The following is a 15,207-nucleotide window of genomic DNA, read 5'->3' on the forward strand; positions in this document are numbered from 1 at the left end:
TTCATGGGATGTGGACGTCGCTGGCGAGGCCAGCATTTATTGCCCATCCCTAGTTTCCCTTGAGAAGGTGGTGGTGAGCCGCCGCCTTGAACCGCTGCAATCTATGTGGTGAAGGTTCTCCCATAGTGCTGTTGGGTAGGGAGTTCCAGGATTTTGACCCGGCGACGATGAAGGAATGGCGATATATTTCCAAGTCGGGAAATTTTTTGCCATTATTTTAGTTTACTTTTTAATTCCACTTTAGTTTGCCCCCTGTGTTATGGGGTATATTTAACTAATAGTTATGGTACTGGACTAGCAACCTAGAGGTCATGAGTTTAAATCCCACCAAGCTCTGAAACTGGTATCAATAAATCTGATCATTTATGGTCTGGCACCAGGAAAATGACCATGAAAGCTGATGGATATTTGTAAAAACTGGGTCACTAATTTCCTTCAGGGAAGGAAACCTGCTGCCCCTACCTGGTTTGACATGCATGTGATTCTAGTCCTACACTGAATTTAAACTAGTGAACGTTCTCTGGGTGGGGGACGTCAATGTTCATCATCAAGAGTGGCTCGGTAGCACCACGACTGACCGATCTGGCTGAGTCCTGAAGGACATAGCTGCCAGACTGGGCCTGCAGCAGGTGGTGAGCGAATCAACATGGGGGAAGAACCTACTTGACCTCATCCTCACCAATCTACCTGTCGCAGATGCATCTGTCCATGACAGTATTGGTAGGAGTAACCACCGCACAGTCCTCGTGGAGACGAAGTCCCGTCTTCGCACTGAGGAACACCATCCAACATGTGTGGCACTACCACCATGCTAAATGGGATAGATTCAAAACTGGGCATTCACGAGGTGCTGTGGGCCATCAGCAGCAGCAGCAGATTTGTATTCCAGCACAATCTATAACCTCATGGCCTGGCATATTCCTCACTCTACCACTACCAACAAGCCAGGGGATCAACCCTGGTTCAATGAGTGTTGCAGAGTATGCCAGGAGCAGCACCAGGCGTACCTAAAAATGAGGTGCCAACCTGGTGAAGCTACAACAGAGGACTTAGGTGCATGCTAAACAGCAGAAGCAACATACTATAGACAGAGCTAAGTGATTCCACAACTAATGGATCAGATCAAAGCTCTGCAGTCCTGCCAGTTGTGAATGGTGATGGACAATTAAACAACTAACGGGAGGATGAAGCTATCCTGAATGATGGCAGAGTCCAGCACATGAGTGTAAAAGACAAGGCTGAGGCGTTTGCAACCATCTTCAGCCGAGTGGATGATCCAGTTCGACCTCCTCCCGAAATCCCCACCATCACAGAAGCCAGTCTTCAGCCAATTCGATTCACTCCACGTGATATCAAGAAATGGCTGAGTGCACTGGATACAGCAACGGCTATGGGCCCCAACAACATCCCGGCTGTACTGCTGAAGATTTGTGCTCCAGAACTAGCCGCGCCTCTAGCCAAACTGTTTCAGTACAGCTACATCACTGGCATCTACCCGACAATGTGGAAAATTGTCCAGGTATGTCCTGTTCACAAAAAGCAGGACAAATCCAATCCGGCCAATTACCGCCCCATCAGACTACTCTCAATCATCAGCAAAGTGATGGAAGGTGTCGTCGACAGTGCTATCAAGCGGCACTTACCAATAACCTGCCCACCGATGCTCAGTTTGGATTCCGCCTGGACCACTCGGCTTCAGACCTCATTACAGCCTTGGTCCAATCATGGACAAAAGAGCTGAATTCCAGAGGTGTGTTGAGAGTAACTGCCCTTGATGTCAAGGCAGCATTTGACCGAGTGTGGCACCAAGGAGCCCTAGTAAAATTGAAGTCAATGGGAATCGGGGAAAACTCTCCAGTGGCTGGAGTCATACCTAGCACAAAGGAAGATGGCAGTGATTGTCGGAGGCCAATCATCTCAGCCCCAGGACATTGCTGCAGGAGTTACTCAGGGCAGTGTCCTAGGCCCAACCATCTTCAGCTGCTTCATCAATGACCTTCCCTCCTTCATAAGGTCAGAAATGGGGATGTTTGCTGATGATTGCACAGTGTTCAGTTCCATTCGCAACCCCTCAGATAATGAAGCAGTCCGTGCCTGCATGAAGCAAGACCTGGACAACATCCAGGCTTGGGCTGATAAGTGGCAAGTAACATTCGCGCCAGACAAGTGCCAGGCAACGACCATCTCCTACAGGAGAGAATCTAACCACTTCCCCTTGACATTCAACGGCATTACCATCGCCGAATCCCCCACCATCAACATCTTGAGGGTCACCATTGACCAGAAACTTAACTGGACCAGCCACATAAATACTGTGGCTACAAGAGCAGGTCAGAAGCTGGGTATTCTGTGGCGAGTGACTCACCTCCTGACTCCCCAAAGCCTTTCCACCATCTACAAGGCACAAGTCAGGAGTATGATGGAATACTCTCCACTTGCCTAGATGAATGCAGCTCCAACAACACTCAAGAAGCTCGACACTATCCAGGACAAAGCAGCCCGCTTGATTGGCACCCCATCCACCACCCTAAACATTCACTCCCTCCACCATCGGCGCACAGTGGCTGCAGTGTGTACCATCCACAGGATGCACTGCAGCAACTCGCCAAGGCTTCTTCGACAGCACCTCCCAAACCCACGACTTCTACCACCTAGAAGGACAAGGACAGCAGGCACACGGGAACAACACCACCTGCACGTTCCCCTCCAAGTCACACACCATCCTGACTTGGAAATATATTGCCATTCCTTCATCGTCGCTGGGTCAAAATCCTGGAACTCCCTTCCTAACAGCACTGTGGGAGAACCTTCACCACACGGACTGCAACTGTTCAAGAAGGCGGCTCACCACCACCTTCTCAAGGGCAATTAGGGATGGGCAATAAATGCTGGCCTCGCCAGCAACGCCCACATCCCATGAACAAATAAAAAAAAGAATGATTTTAAACTGCCATCATATGGTTTTTCCCCACAAGTCATTTGAAGAATCTTTCTGCACTCTTAAATTCTGGAATATGATTAAAATTTTAGATACATTTTGTCTTTGTGTGGTATTTAGTTGCAGAGATGGTTATAATGGATAGGTATCTCAGCACTGGTTTCACTGATATATTGTAAACAATTTTACAACACCAAGTTATAGTCCAGCAATTTTATTTTAAATTCACAAGCTTTCGGAGGCTTTCTCCTTCCTCAGGTGAACGATGTGGGAAGGAGGAAGGAGAAAGCCTCCGAAAGCTTGTGAATTTAAAATAAAATTGCTGGACTATAACTTGGTGTTGTAAAATTGTTTACAATTGTCAACCCCAGTCCATCACCGGCATCTCCACATCTTCACTGATATAGTTATTGAGGTCATTAAAATGACCATGATTAAAAGTTTAATGCAGGCAAGACAATAAGAAAACAACACTGAATTCTAGTAAAGCGTCAGTCGATGAAATTAAGTTTTTGTGTGCAAGATGATAACAGTTGAGAGAGAGGCTTCAGAAACTCACTCCACTATGCCACCTACTGGCCAGACCTTGTTTGCCTAGGCAGCTTCAATGTTACCTGACATAAAAGCTGACCAAAAACCATGACAACAGGAAGTTGGACAGAAAGTGCATACGTACGCAAGGGCCTGGAGTTTCTGCTTTGGCGAAATTGGCAATTGGAAGCAAATTACACCCAAAAATTGCAGTGGTGCATTTTCCGCTGAGTTTCTGCTGAACTGCATTTACATAATCACAAATGTAAAATCGGCTATAAATCAGGGCAATTCGGCAGCTCAACATGGTGTAATCGTTTTTTTGCAATCAAAAATATTCATTGATGTATGTAAGAGATATATTGAAGATTGCAGTTTTATTAATACAGTGGAAATGGGTATATCACCAAAAATCAGCAATTTTAATAAAGGTATCCAGTCCTGCCTGTGCGTAACCTGATTTAATGAAAATGACTCAAAAAAAACTATACTGAAGCATTTCCTACTTTCATTACACTAGTCAGTTTTGTCAGGAAGAACAAGGAGAGGCAATATAAACTAAATAGTGCAAATCTAAAGTAGGTGCAGGAACAGAGTGTATATGTGAATAAACCTTTGAAGGTGGCAGTACAGGTTGAGAAAGCGGTTAAAAAAGCATACGGAATCCTGGGCTTTATAAATAGAGGCATAGTGTACAAAAGCAAGGAAGTCATGTTGAACCTTTATAAATCACTGGTTCAGCCACAATTGGAGTATTGTGTCTAATTCTGGGCACCGCACTTTAGGAAGGATGTGAAGACCTGCGAGAGAGTGCAGAAAAGGTTTACTAGAATGTTCCAGGAATGAGGGACTTCAGTTACGTGGATAGACTGGAGAAGCTGGGGTTGTTCTTCTTAGAGCAGAGATGGTTGTGAGGAGATTTGATAGAAGTGTTCAAAATCATGAAAGGGTTTAGATAAAATAAATCAAGAGAAACTGTCCCATTGGCGGAAGGGTCGAGAACCAGAGGACACAGATTTAAGGTGTTTGGCAAAAGAACTAAAGGCGATGAGGAAAAACTTTTTTACGCAGCGAGTAGTTATGATCTGGACTGCACTGCCTGAAGGGGTGGTGGAAGCAGATTTAATCATGGCTTTCAAAAGGAATTGGATAAATACTTGAAGGGAAAAAAAATTGCAGGGCTACGGGGAAAGAGCGGGGGAATGGGACTAACTGGATTGCTCTTACAAAGAGCCGGCACGGGCTCGATGGGCCGAATAGCCACCTTCTGTGCTGTAATCATTCTATGATTCTATGATTCTTAATAAATTTATATTTTTTACTAATTAAAAACATTTAAACAATGCTTAGCAGTGCCTTCATGCCTAAGAAAAATAGCTTCATTTTAAAATCCTCAAACGGCTGCAGGCTGGCACAAACAATGGAAATGTACCATCCTTGTTGTTTTGAGCGGGGGCGGGGCTAGTTTCTGCGATTTTTTTTATAGCCAGCGCAAAAGATCGCGGAAACTCATTATGCCTGGCGTAATTCAAAATTGTCTTGCGCTGATTCGGCCGGATTCCATTGAAAAAGCCAGCGCAATCTAGTGGAAACTCTGGGCCAAGATCTTTAAAAATATATCTGTCAAATTTCTATAGCATTACTTACAGGAGTCAAGACCAGGTGGAGTGGGGTTTAATTGGACCAGGATGCACAGAAATAATTCAGTCCCCATTTTAATGTCATACATAGAATCATACAGCACAGAAGGAAGCCAAGTATATATCCAATTCCCGTTCGAAAGTTACATCATGCCGTTTTATACACCGCCACGGGGGAGCATGTAATTACTGTTGAGACAAGTTTACAAAGACAATTTCATTATAAATGTGGACATAATGGAAAATTTGACAGAAATTGCAGCAGAGGTAAGACTTTTAGTATATAGATAAATGAAATGCCGGCTTGGGCTAGTGGTTGCACTTTTGACTCTGAGAAAGAAAGTAATGGGGTCAAGCCACATTCCAGGACTTGAGAACATAATCTAGGCTGGCACTTCAGGTCAGTACTGAGGGAGCAATGCATTGACGGAAGCGTCATCTTCCTAATGTGATATTAAACTGAGGCGGCATCTGCCGTTTCACATGTATGTCAAAGATCCCATGACACTAAAGCAGAAAGGGAAATTGTCCTGGCCAATGTTTATCTTTTAACTAAAGCAGATTATCTGGTCATTTATATCATTGCTGTTTGTGGGAACTTGCTGTATGCAAATTGGCTGTTGTTTACCTACGTAACAACAGTGACTGCACGTCAAAAGTAACTCATAAGCTGTAAAGTGCTTTGGAACATAGCGTGAAAGATGTGATATAAATGCTATTTCTATGTATAACTTATTTTTGTATCCTGATATTATGCTGGATTTAAGATTATGCTGAATTCAAGTGCAATTTCAAAAGCTGATGGTTTGTTAGTTCTGTCACAAACATATTAATACCGCTGTATGTTTCATGTGATCCCCAATGGTATGTGGTCTGTGTGGGAGATGGGATAATTTAGATGAAGGGACTGTTTTCTTACTCTTTATAAATGGAAGGTGGAACAAAGTATTTTAATCAGTGTGAAGATTTGAAGAAAAATTTAAAGCTGTATTCCCTCCCTCCCCATTTTTAAACATCCTAACTAGCACTTTTCAATTTTGGTTTCCCGCGTGCTTTTTTAAACTCCACTTATAGCACAGTGATATCAAATGCCATTGGAAATTGCAGCAAACATGCTACATGATGTTAACTTGTGTAACAAGGCTAACGTCAGCAGTGCATTGACTACATAGAAACATGAGAGAATACAATAAAGTCTAAAAGTTGTATGATTCATAATGGCCTAATTTTATTTTTGCTGCAGTTTTTCCAAGCTATTTATACATTAGAACATTCTATTGATAATTAAGGGATGGTGACTGGTTGGCATAGTTGGTTTACACATTGTCTTTTCCTCTTAGAACTTATTAGTAAAAATTCAACCTAAAGTAATGAAAGTATCTTCTCTGCAAACTTGTGAGGACTTTACATAAAATTATTTCAGCCCATTTCCCAGTAAGTGTAGACCTGTAACCCAAAATTGCTGATACAGGGGCAAACTCATTGGTCTGGTGAGGCCAAAAGGAAATAGAACAAAATCACACTGGTGCTTTTCTGATACTGGGGTACGCATTGTGGAAGCAGACTGTTTTAATACATGCTGCCAGAAGAGGAAAAGGTTTTCCATTCGCCAGCATCGGCACTTTATATTCTCACTTTGATGAGAATATAAAATAAATTTTTTTTAAAATAATTGTGGGATTCTGTAGCTTTAAATACAACAGATGCTGTAAATCTCTATCCTCATAACAAAATGCGTTGCACACCTAAATCATGATTTAAGTATGACACAAAGAGTATGCTACTGCCTTCAAACAGTGAAATACAATTAACTCTTCACATGGTACAACAACACTTCAATTATGGGAGTCTGTTTTCAGTTTGAAATTGGCTAATGATTTACAGGCTTCAACAACAACTTGCATTTATACAGTACCTTTAACATAGTAAAACATCCGAAGGCACTTCACAGGGGCGTTATCAAACAAAATTTGACACCAAGCCATATAAGGAGATATTAGGACAGGTGGCCAAAAGCTTGGTCAAAGAGATAGGTTTTAAGGACTGTCTTAAAGGAGGAGAGAGAGGCGGAGAGGTTTAGGGAGGGAATTCCAGAGCTTAGGGCCTAGGCAAAAACGTGTCTTTGCACTGATCTGAAATGATGCTACATCGGGTCCAAGTGGTGCCAGATGACCATCTTTTGCCACTAAGTCACTGACCTGACTCCTGTACCGCTTTTGTATTGGAAACTGGTTTGCATCGACACAAAAGCAGTAACGTGGCAATATGGTAAGTTCATCATCTGAAGAACATAAGAACATAAGAACATCAATTCGCTCCATGTGACATCAAGAAATGGCTGAGTGCACTGGACACTCAAAGGCTACGGGACCTGACAATATTCCGGTTGTAATGCTGAAGACCTGTGCTCCAGAATTAGTCTCGCCCTTAACTAAGCTGTTCCAGTACAGCTACAACACTGTGGAAAATTGCTCAGCTAGGTCGTGTCAACAAAAAACAGGACAAATCCAACCAGGCCAATTACACCCCCATCAGCCTACTCCCATTCATCAGCAAAGTGATGGAAGGAGTCGTCAACAGTGCTATCAAGTGGCACTTACTCGCTCACCGATGCTCAGTTTGGGTTCCCAGAACCACTTGGCTCCAGACCTCATTACAGCCTTGGTCCAAACATGGACACAAGAGTTGAATTCCAGAGATGAGATGAGAGTGACTGACCTTGACATCAAGGCAACATTTGACTGAATGTTCCACCAAGATGCGCTAGTAAAACTGAAGTCAGTTGGGATCAAGGGAAAAATTCTCCAGTGGCTAGAGTCATACCCAGCACAAAGGAAGATGGTTGTGGTCATTGGAGGCCAATCATCTCAGTACCAGGACATCGCTGCATCAGTTCTTCAAGGCAGTGTCTTGAACTGGACCAGCCATATAAATGCCGTGACTACTAGAGCAGATCAAAGGCTGGGTATTCTGCGTTGAGTGACTTACCTCCTGACTCCCCTAAGCCTATCTACCACCTGCAAGGCACAAGTCACTAGTGTGATGGAATGCCCTCCACTTGTCTGGATAGATGCAGTTCCAACAACACTCAACAAGCTCGACACTACCAGGACAAAGCAGTCTGCTTGATCGGCAGCCCATCCACCATGCTAAACATACAATCCCTCCACCACTGGCGCACCGTGGCTGCAGTGTGTACTATTTACAGGATGTACTGCAGCAACTTGCTAAGACTTCTTCGGCAGCAACCCCCAAACCCACAACCTTCACCACCTAGAAGGACAAGGGCAGCAAGTGCATGGGAATACCCATCACCTCCAAGTTCCCCTCCAAGTCACACACCATCCCAATTTGGACATATATTGCCATTCCTTCATTGTCACTGGGTCAAAATCCAAAATCCTGGAACTCCCGACTAAACAACATTGTTCACTACACAGACTGCAGCAGTTAAAGAAGGCGGTGCACCACTGCCTTCTCAAGGGAAACTAGCGATGGGCAATAAATGCCCGCCTTGCCAGCAATGCCCACATCCCAAGAATGAATAAATGATTAAACATTTTTTACATGTTCTTATGATATTCTGGATTAATGAAGTTTGAATATTTATAATGTCATATTAATATTTAACAAAAGAAAATCTGTTTCTGCTTCACATTTTATTGATATTGTGAAGTGCAACATACTCATCTATTACAACATAAATCATGTTTTTTCCACTATTATCTCTTAGCAGAAGTCTGAAAAAATAATCAGTTGATACATCACATAAATAAATTGATTCAACTGGCATATCTTCATCGACACTCAAAGCTATTCCTAACACATATGAGTCATAGTTTTGTGAGGCAAGGCTCCCTGGCTGGGAGTGCAAGTGACAATATCAGCCCTATTATCAGTCTTACAGCCCTAACTTCATCTTACACCTCATGTAGCGAGGTTGCATGCTAAGAGTAGAATCTCTAAAATTACCTCTGTGAAATCAACTCTGGAGTAGAAATTATGATTGGTGCCATTCTGATACCAACACTTAATACACTTGTACCAAATTCCTCTCTGTGGCATTTAAATAGGGTAACACCTGTGTTAAAATAGAGGTATTTGGTACCAGCGTGCAAAGTGTCCATCTGAGAGCAGTACCCATTGTAATTTTCTTCTCTAGTAATTCTATGACAGTTGATGTATTGAACTATAATAGGTGGATCTTGCTGTTCCTTGTTATTGGACATATGCCACTTGTATATATGCTGCTATAAAAATACCTATTTAAATTGAGCAAGTCATATCCCTTCTTTCAAAAGGAGAATCCAGTTGACCCCAGGGATATTTGGGCGTTGTCTTCAGCCATTTCTTTGAATTTAGCCTTTCAAATTGGGTTAATTATTTTTGTTTTGCTCTGATCAACTTCACTTCAGCTTCAAGTGCAGAACTCCGTTATGAATAGTAATAATGGACTGGTTCAAGGCTTGTTAGTTTTTGTTAATGGGACATTCTGGAATTTGTAATAGTTTAGTTTTACAGGTGTGTGGATGTGCAGACTTTGGTTTTAGAATCACATTATTGTGCAAGCAGTTTAAATCATACTTACAGCATGGTTATAGTTGTTTAACCATTTAAGCAATGTGAGGACTTTGAACTACATAACACGACGGGTGATAATAGTTGGAATGCAACCAAATCTGTTAATATTTTCACTGCAGGTGAAGAGCATGCAAATAAATTTCTTTTTTTTACTTTCTAATAACTTGGTCCTGGAAATCAAAGTAAGGTACGAAATAATCTATTTGGAGCTACCAACAAGGAAGCACTGAGTAAAAAATACAGCAATTTATGTCAATCATTGACCAATTTCAGAACGGTGATTCATCATTTTACTGTAAAACCACTGGAACAGATAACGAATACTATCGAAGTTGCATTTTCTTTCTCTCCTTTCGGACACTCCAGTAAGTGCTGAAATTAAAAGAAATTCTAATAATTCTTCTGAAAAGGAAAATATAGTCAATGCAGTGTGAAGATATGGAAATAAGTGGCCAAGTTCAGCAAGTCTGTCGTACTGGGGCATAGGAAAACCTGGAATAAAAACTTTTGAAGCAGTGGATTGCAACAACGTCTGCAGTTAAATTATAACCGGAATGGGGCAGATGTTTTATCTTGTTTGGATCTTCTTAGTAACAATGGGACGATCAAAGAATTCTGCTATGACAATTCAACGTCTAAATTCTGACAAGGATCTTAAGGTTTTAGAAAAGGCACAAGGTGCATTTATTGTTTCATCTACATATGTGAAGCATGATTTCAGAGGAGAAGAGCAGAATCTAAAGATTGGGACGATAGTTAATGTGATTCTTGGATCAGATCCGGCCACATACAAGGTTTATATAAAACCTGGTGAAATAAGAGCGAGCAGCCTGGAAATCAAGCTCTGGGATTCCCTGGAAGGCAGTGATGTCCTGGTTGAGCATAAAAATGGCAGCAAACCTCAAGTGATTCCAAATACATCCATGAGAAATTTAACTGAACCACAAAAACGTTTCACTGCAACCCCTCTGATGTATTTGCTCATTCTATTGGTTTTATTGAACAAATGTGCTTTCGGGTGCAAAATTGATTTGGAAACCTTAGTTAATACCTGGAACCAGCCCCATCCTGTTGTTATTGGTGCTGTTGTCCAGTTTGTAGTAATGCCACTCTACGGGTTTCTTTTAACAAGGCTGGTTCAGTTGAACGAAGCTTTGTCTCTGGGCTTTATCATGGCTTGCTCTTGTCCTGGTGGAGGAGGCGGTTATCTCTATGCTCTATTATTGGATGGAAATGTCACATTGGCTGTTACTATGACATTCACATCTACAGTGTTAGCAGTTTTTCTGATGCCAGTGTCTTTATCAATATTCAGTGTCATTTTGGGTACATCAAATAATCTACACATTCCATTCTTTACAATTGGGTCCACCCTCCTTTCTATTGCAGTACCTATGTCGTTTGGAATATACCTCAAACATAAAATTCCTAAGGTAGCCAAAATCTTTGAAAGAATAATAAAGCCGTTTAGTATAGTGATAATCACAGTAGGTTTTTATCTTGGTTTCAAAATGGGATCCACGTTCCTACAGAGCGCTGACCCAAAATTGTTTCCCATTGGATTACTAGTCCCAGCATTTGGTCTCTTTACTGGATACTTCTCTGCCAGCTATTACAAACTCCCTCTTAGAGTTTGTAAGACCGTGGCAATAGAAAGTGGAGTCCAGAACACATTAATAGCATTGGCAATGTTGCAGTTTTCTTTCTCTCAAGCAGAGGCTGATGCAAGCTCTGCTGCTCCTTTTATTGTAGCTCTGAGTGCAGCCTATGAGATTATATTACTGTTAATATTTTATAACTGCAGAAAAAGACTTAAAACCAATAAAACACTGCATTTATAAGTTTTTCTTTCAAATGTTCTCTTCAAGAGTTGTAGGTAGAGTTTCAAACAGTCAAGTGCCACTAATTACAAAGTGTTAGTCTCAAATTCCCAAATTATTTTTGGGTTAAATAATCAAATAGCTCACAAGATTCAGAGCAACTTATTCAGCTAGATATCTATATAATAGGCAATAGTAGGATATTGAAAGGTTCAGTATCATATCACTATACAAGACTTAACAATTGATTTAATAGTTTAATGTTTCCTAGGAGTTGACTGCTAACTTCAGTACAATAGAATATGATAAGAGGCAAGCTACTGTTTCATGTTAGTCCCAATGGCAAAATTGGTCTTGCATTCCTTAGGGTTAAATTTACAATGTAACAGTAGCATTTACATGAAGCACAACTGCTTTGAGTTGTGAGTTGAATTTCTCCCCTTAACAGCTCTTTGCATGATAAATTCTTCTAACTTCCCTCATTGTGCTTCTAGTACTAATCTAAACCTTATGACCCTTTGTTACCAATCCATTGACCCATGCACCACTAAATCTCTCTGTCCCTCCACTACACTGTGAATTTTTAAAATTTAGGGTATATTTCAATTCTCGATTATTTTTCCCAAAATGTAGCCCTTCACATTTGTCTTAATTGAATTGTATTTGCCACATATCTGCCCAGTCTCTAATGATTAAAGTACCAAAACTAAGCAACTAGGTTTTAGGATCTGATTTTTAAAAAATGTTTCATATACGTCTAAACATGTCAGAAATGGCTGCAACATACTTTGATTTATAGCTTCTATGAGTGTGACACATTTTTAAACAACATTAGACTTTTTGTGTACATGTATTTTTACTTGAAATTTGTTTTGTACAAAATAGAATGCATAACACTCACCTGCTCATCTTCTATTTATTTAAGCATTTTGAGAGCAACCATCCCATTCCAGATATCACACTCTGTTCACTTGTGATTTGTTGGTGCTCAATCATAAAAAGTGTGTAATAAAAGAAAGAAACTTCATTATTTCCTTCTATTTGTTTCTGACCTTGTGACCTGGAGAGGATACTAAAATAAGAAGAGCCAAGCAGGAATGTCATGTGGCTGTGATGTTAGCGGCAGCTGCAGGTAGATCCTGGGATTTTTTTAATATTCGTTCATGGGATGTGGGCGTCGCTGGCAAGGCCAGCATTTATTGCCCATCCCTAATTGCCCTTGAGAAGGTGGTGGTGAGCTGCCTTCTTGAACCGCTGCAGTCCGTGTTGTGAAGCTTCTCCCACAGTGCTGTTTGGTAGGGAGTTCGAGGATTTTGACCCAGCGACGAGTCAGGATGGTGTGTGAGTTGGAGGGGAACGTACAGGTGGTGTTGTTCCCATGTGTCTGCTGCCCTTGTCCTTCTAGGTGGCAGAGGTCGCGGGTTTGGGAGGTGCTGTCAAAAAAGTCTTGGCGAGTTGCTGCAGTGCATCCTGTGGATGGTACACACTGCAGCCATGGTGCGCGGTGGTGAAGGGAGTGAACGTTTAGGGTGGTGGATGGGGTGCCAATCAAGCGGGCTGCTTTGTCCTGGATGGTGTTGAGCTTCTTGAGTGTTGTTGGAGCTGCACTCATCCAGGCAAGTGGAGAGTATTCCATCACACTCTTGACTTGTGCCTTGTAGATGGTGGAAAGGCTTTGGGGAGTCACTGGGGAGGGAGGCAGGGTGAGGCCGAGGGGGGCCCAGGCTTGCAGCGACCTACAGTATTTTTATGGAGCCCAGAAGAGCATTCCTATTCTTCCTGGCCCCACAAAAAAGTGAAACTTACCCTTACATGGCCTCTTTGACACTAACACCAGTGAAACTGATGCATATTCTGACCAGTTCTCTCCAAAAATGGCATTTGGGATCCTATACACCTCTAGGACCTCAATTTGCATCTTTAAAGGGGCCTTCCACCTGAAACAGATGCTTTGACTTCCCAGTGGTGGGCCTCTTTGAAAGTTGCGGTGTGCCAATTGTCGGGGTTAATGGGTGGTGTCCACCGATCATATTTTGAGGCCGTTACTATCCCGTTATTGCTGATTTCGGCCCCATGAACTGAAATTTTTATTTATTTTGCTGAATTTTGAATAAAATTTACTTTATTTTAGTTGTTCATTACTAGGAGATGTTTATACTTGTCTATTTGGTGTCTTAACTATAGGCTAGCTGAATCAGTAATAGGTTAATTACTTTTTTCAATAGGTAGTGTGTTTATTTTCTTATCAGCTGTTTGAGACAGTATAAGTTTGAGCTGAGTAGGAAGAGGTCATTCTCAAGGTATAAGAGGTCTATGGAGTGTGAAAGGCCAGGCGAGTTTAGTTTTAGTGGAAATGACTGAGACAAGAGTACTGAAACTTTTATTTATTTATTTTACTGTATTTTGTATTTAAGTATTTTGCTAAATATAGTTGATTTAAATTTGGACATGGGGAGCAAAATTTTGAAGTTTGCTGATGACACAAAAGTAAAGTGTTTAGTAAATAAGGTGGATTGTAAACAACTTCCGGAAGACACAGGTTAGCGGAATGGGCAGGTAAGTGGCAGATGCAATTTAATGTGGATATGTGTCAGGTAATACATTTAAGGAGGTAAAATAAGGAATGGGGGTACATACTCAGTGGAACATTGCTACAGAGTGTAGGCGAACAAAGAGACTAAGGGGTTCAAATACATAATTCCCTGAAACTGCAAAGCCATTTCAAATATAAGGCTAACAGCGTTTTGAGTTTTATAAATAGGTGCATAGAGTATGAGAGTAAAGAAGTAATGATAAATTTGAACAAAATACTGGTTAGATCACAGTTAGGCTACTGTGTGCAGCTTTGAGCATACCATTATAGAAAGAATATTAAAGAATAGAGAGGGAGATAGAACCAGTCCAGAGAACTATAGACCAATTAGCTTAACGTTGGTGGTAGGAAAGATAATGGAATCCTTACTCGAAGATGTGAAATAGAATAGAAAAACATCTAGAAACCGAAAATATAATAAAGAACAGTCAGCACGGATTTCAAAAGGAAAGGGCATGCTTGACCAACCTTATTGAATTCTTTGAAGAAGTAACAGAAAGGGTAGACAAGGGTAATGCACTAGATGTAATATATTTGGATCTCAAAAGGCCTTCGATAAGGTATCACATTGTAGACTCATGACTAAGGTCAGAGCATGTGGAGTCAGGGGACATGTAGCAGAATGGATAGCAAGCTGGCTACAAAACAGAAATCAGAGAGTAGGGGTCAAAGGTAGTTACTCAGACTGGCAAAAGGTGGGAAGTGATGTTCCACAAGGATTGGTGCTGGGACCATCGTTGTTCACCATTTACATAAACAATTTGGACTCAGGAATTGGAAGAGCACTTTTAAAATTTGCGGACGACACCAAATTGGGGGTATAGTTAACACCGAGGAGGACTGCAACAAAATACAGGAAGATATTAATAAACTGGTAGAATAAGCATGTAATTGGCAAATGAATTTCAATATAGATAAGTGTGAGGTATTACATTTTGGTAGGAAGGATAAGTGGGCCACGTACTGCTTGGATAATAAGAGTCTAAAAGGGGTAGAGGAGCAGAGGGATCTGGGATACAGATATACAAATCACTAAAAGTAACGACGCAGGTTAATAAGGCCATAAAAAAAGCAAACCAAGCACAGAGGTTCATTTCTAGATAG

At 41.4% G+C, this 15,207-nt stretch overlaps 1 protein-coding gene across 1 annotated transcript; it reads left to right on the plus strand.

Annotated features, from left to right (window-relative positions):
- The first annotated feature begins 10,286 nt into the window (after positions 1-10,286).
- Positions 10,287-12,509, plus strand: LOC137308201 (sodium/bile acid cotransporter 5-like). The gene has a single exon (XM_067977057.1). The coding sequence runs from the start codon at positions 10,287-10,289 to the stop codon at positions 11,529-11,531; it is 1,245 nt and encodes a 414-aa protein (XP_067833158.1). The 3' UTR covers positions 11,532-12,509.
- The last annotated feature ends 2,698 nt before the right edge of the window (positions 12,510-15,207 follow it).

This window comes from Heptranchias perlo, chromosome 3, assembly GCF_035084215.1.
Source record: "Heptranchias perlo isolate sHepPer1 chromosome 3, sHepPer1.hap1, whole genome shotgun sequence".
Taxonomy (NCBI): Eukaryota; Metazoa; Chordata; class Chondrichthyes; order Hexanchiformes; family Hexanchidae; genus Heptranchias; species Heptranchias perlo.

What these genes read in the sequence shown, in the direction of transcription:
- LOC137308201 (XM_067977057.1), top strand. Translation starts at nt 10,287, where the DNA reads ATGGGACGATCAAAGAATTCTGCTATGACAATTCAACGTCTAAATTCT.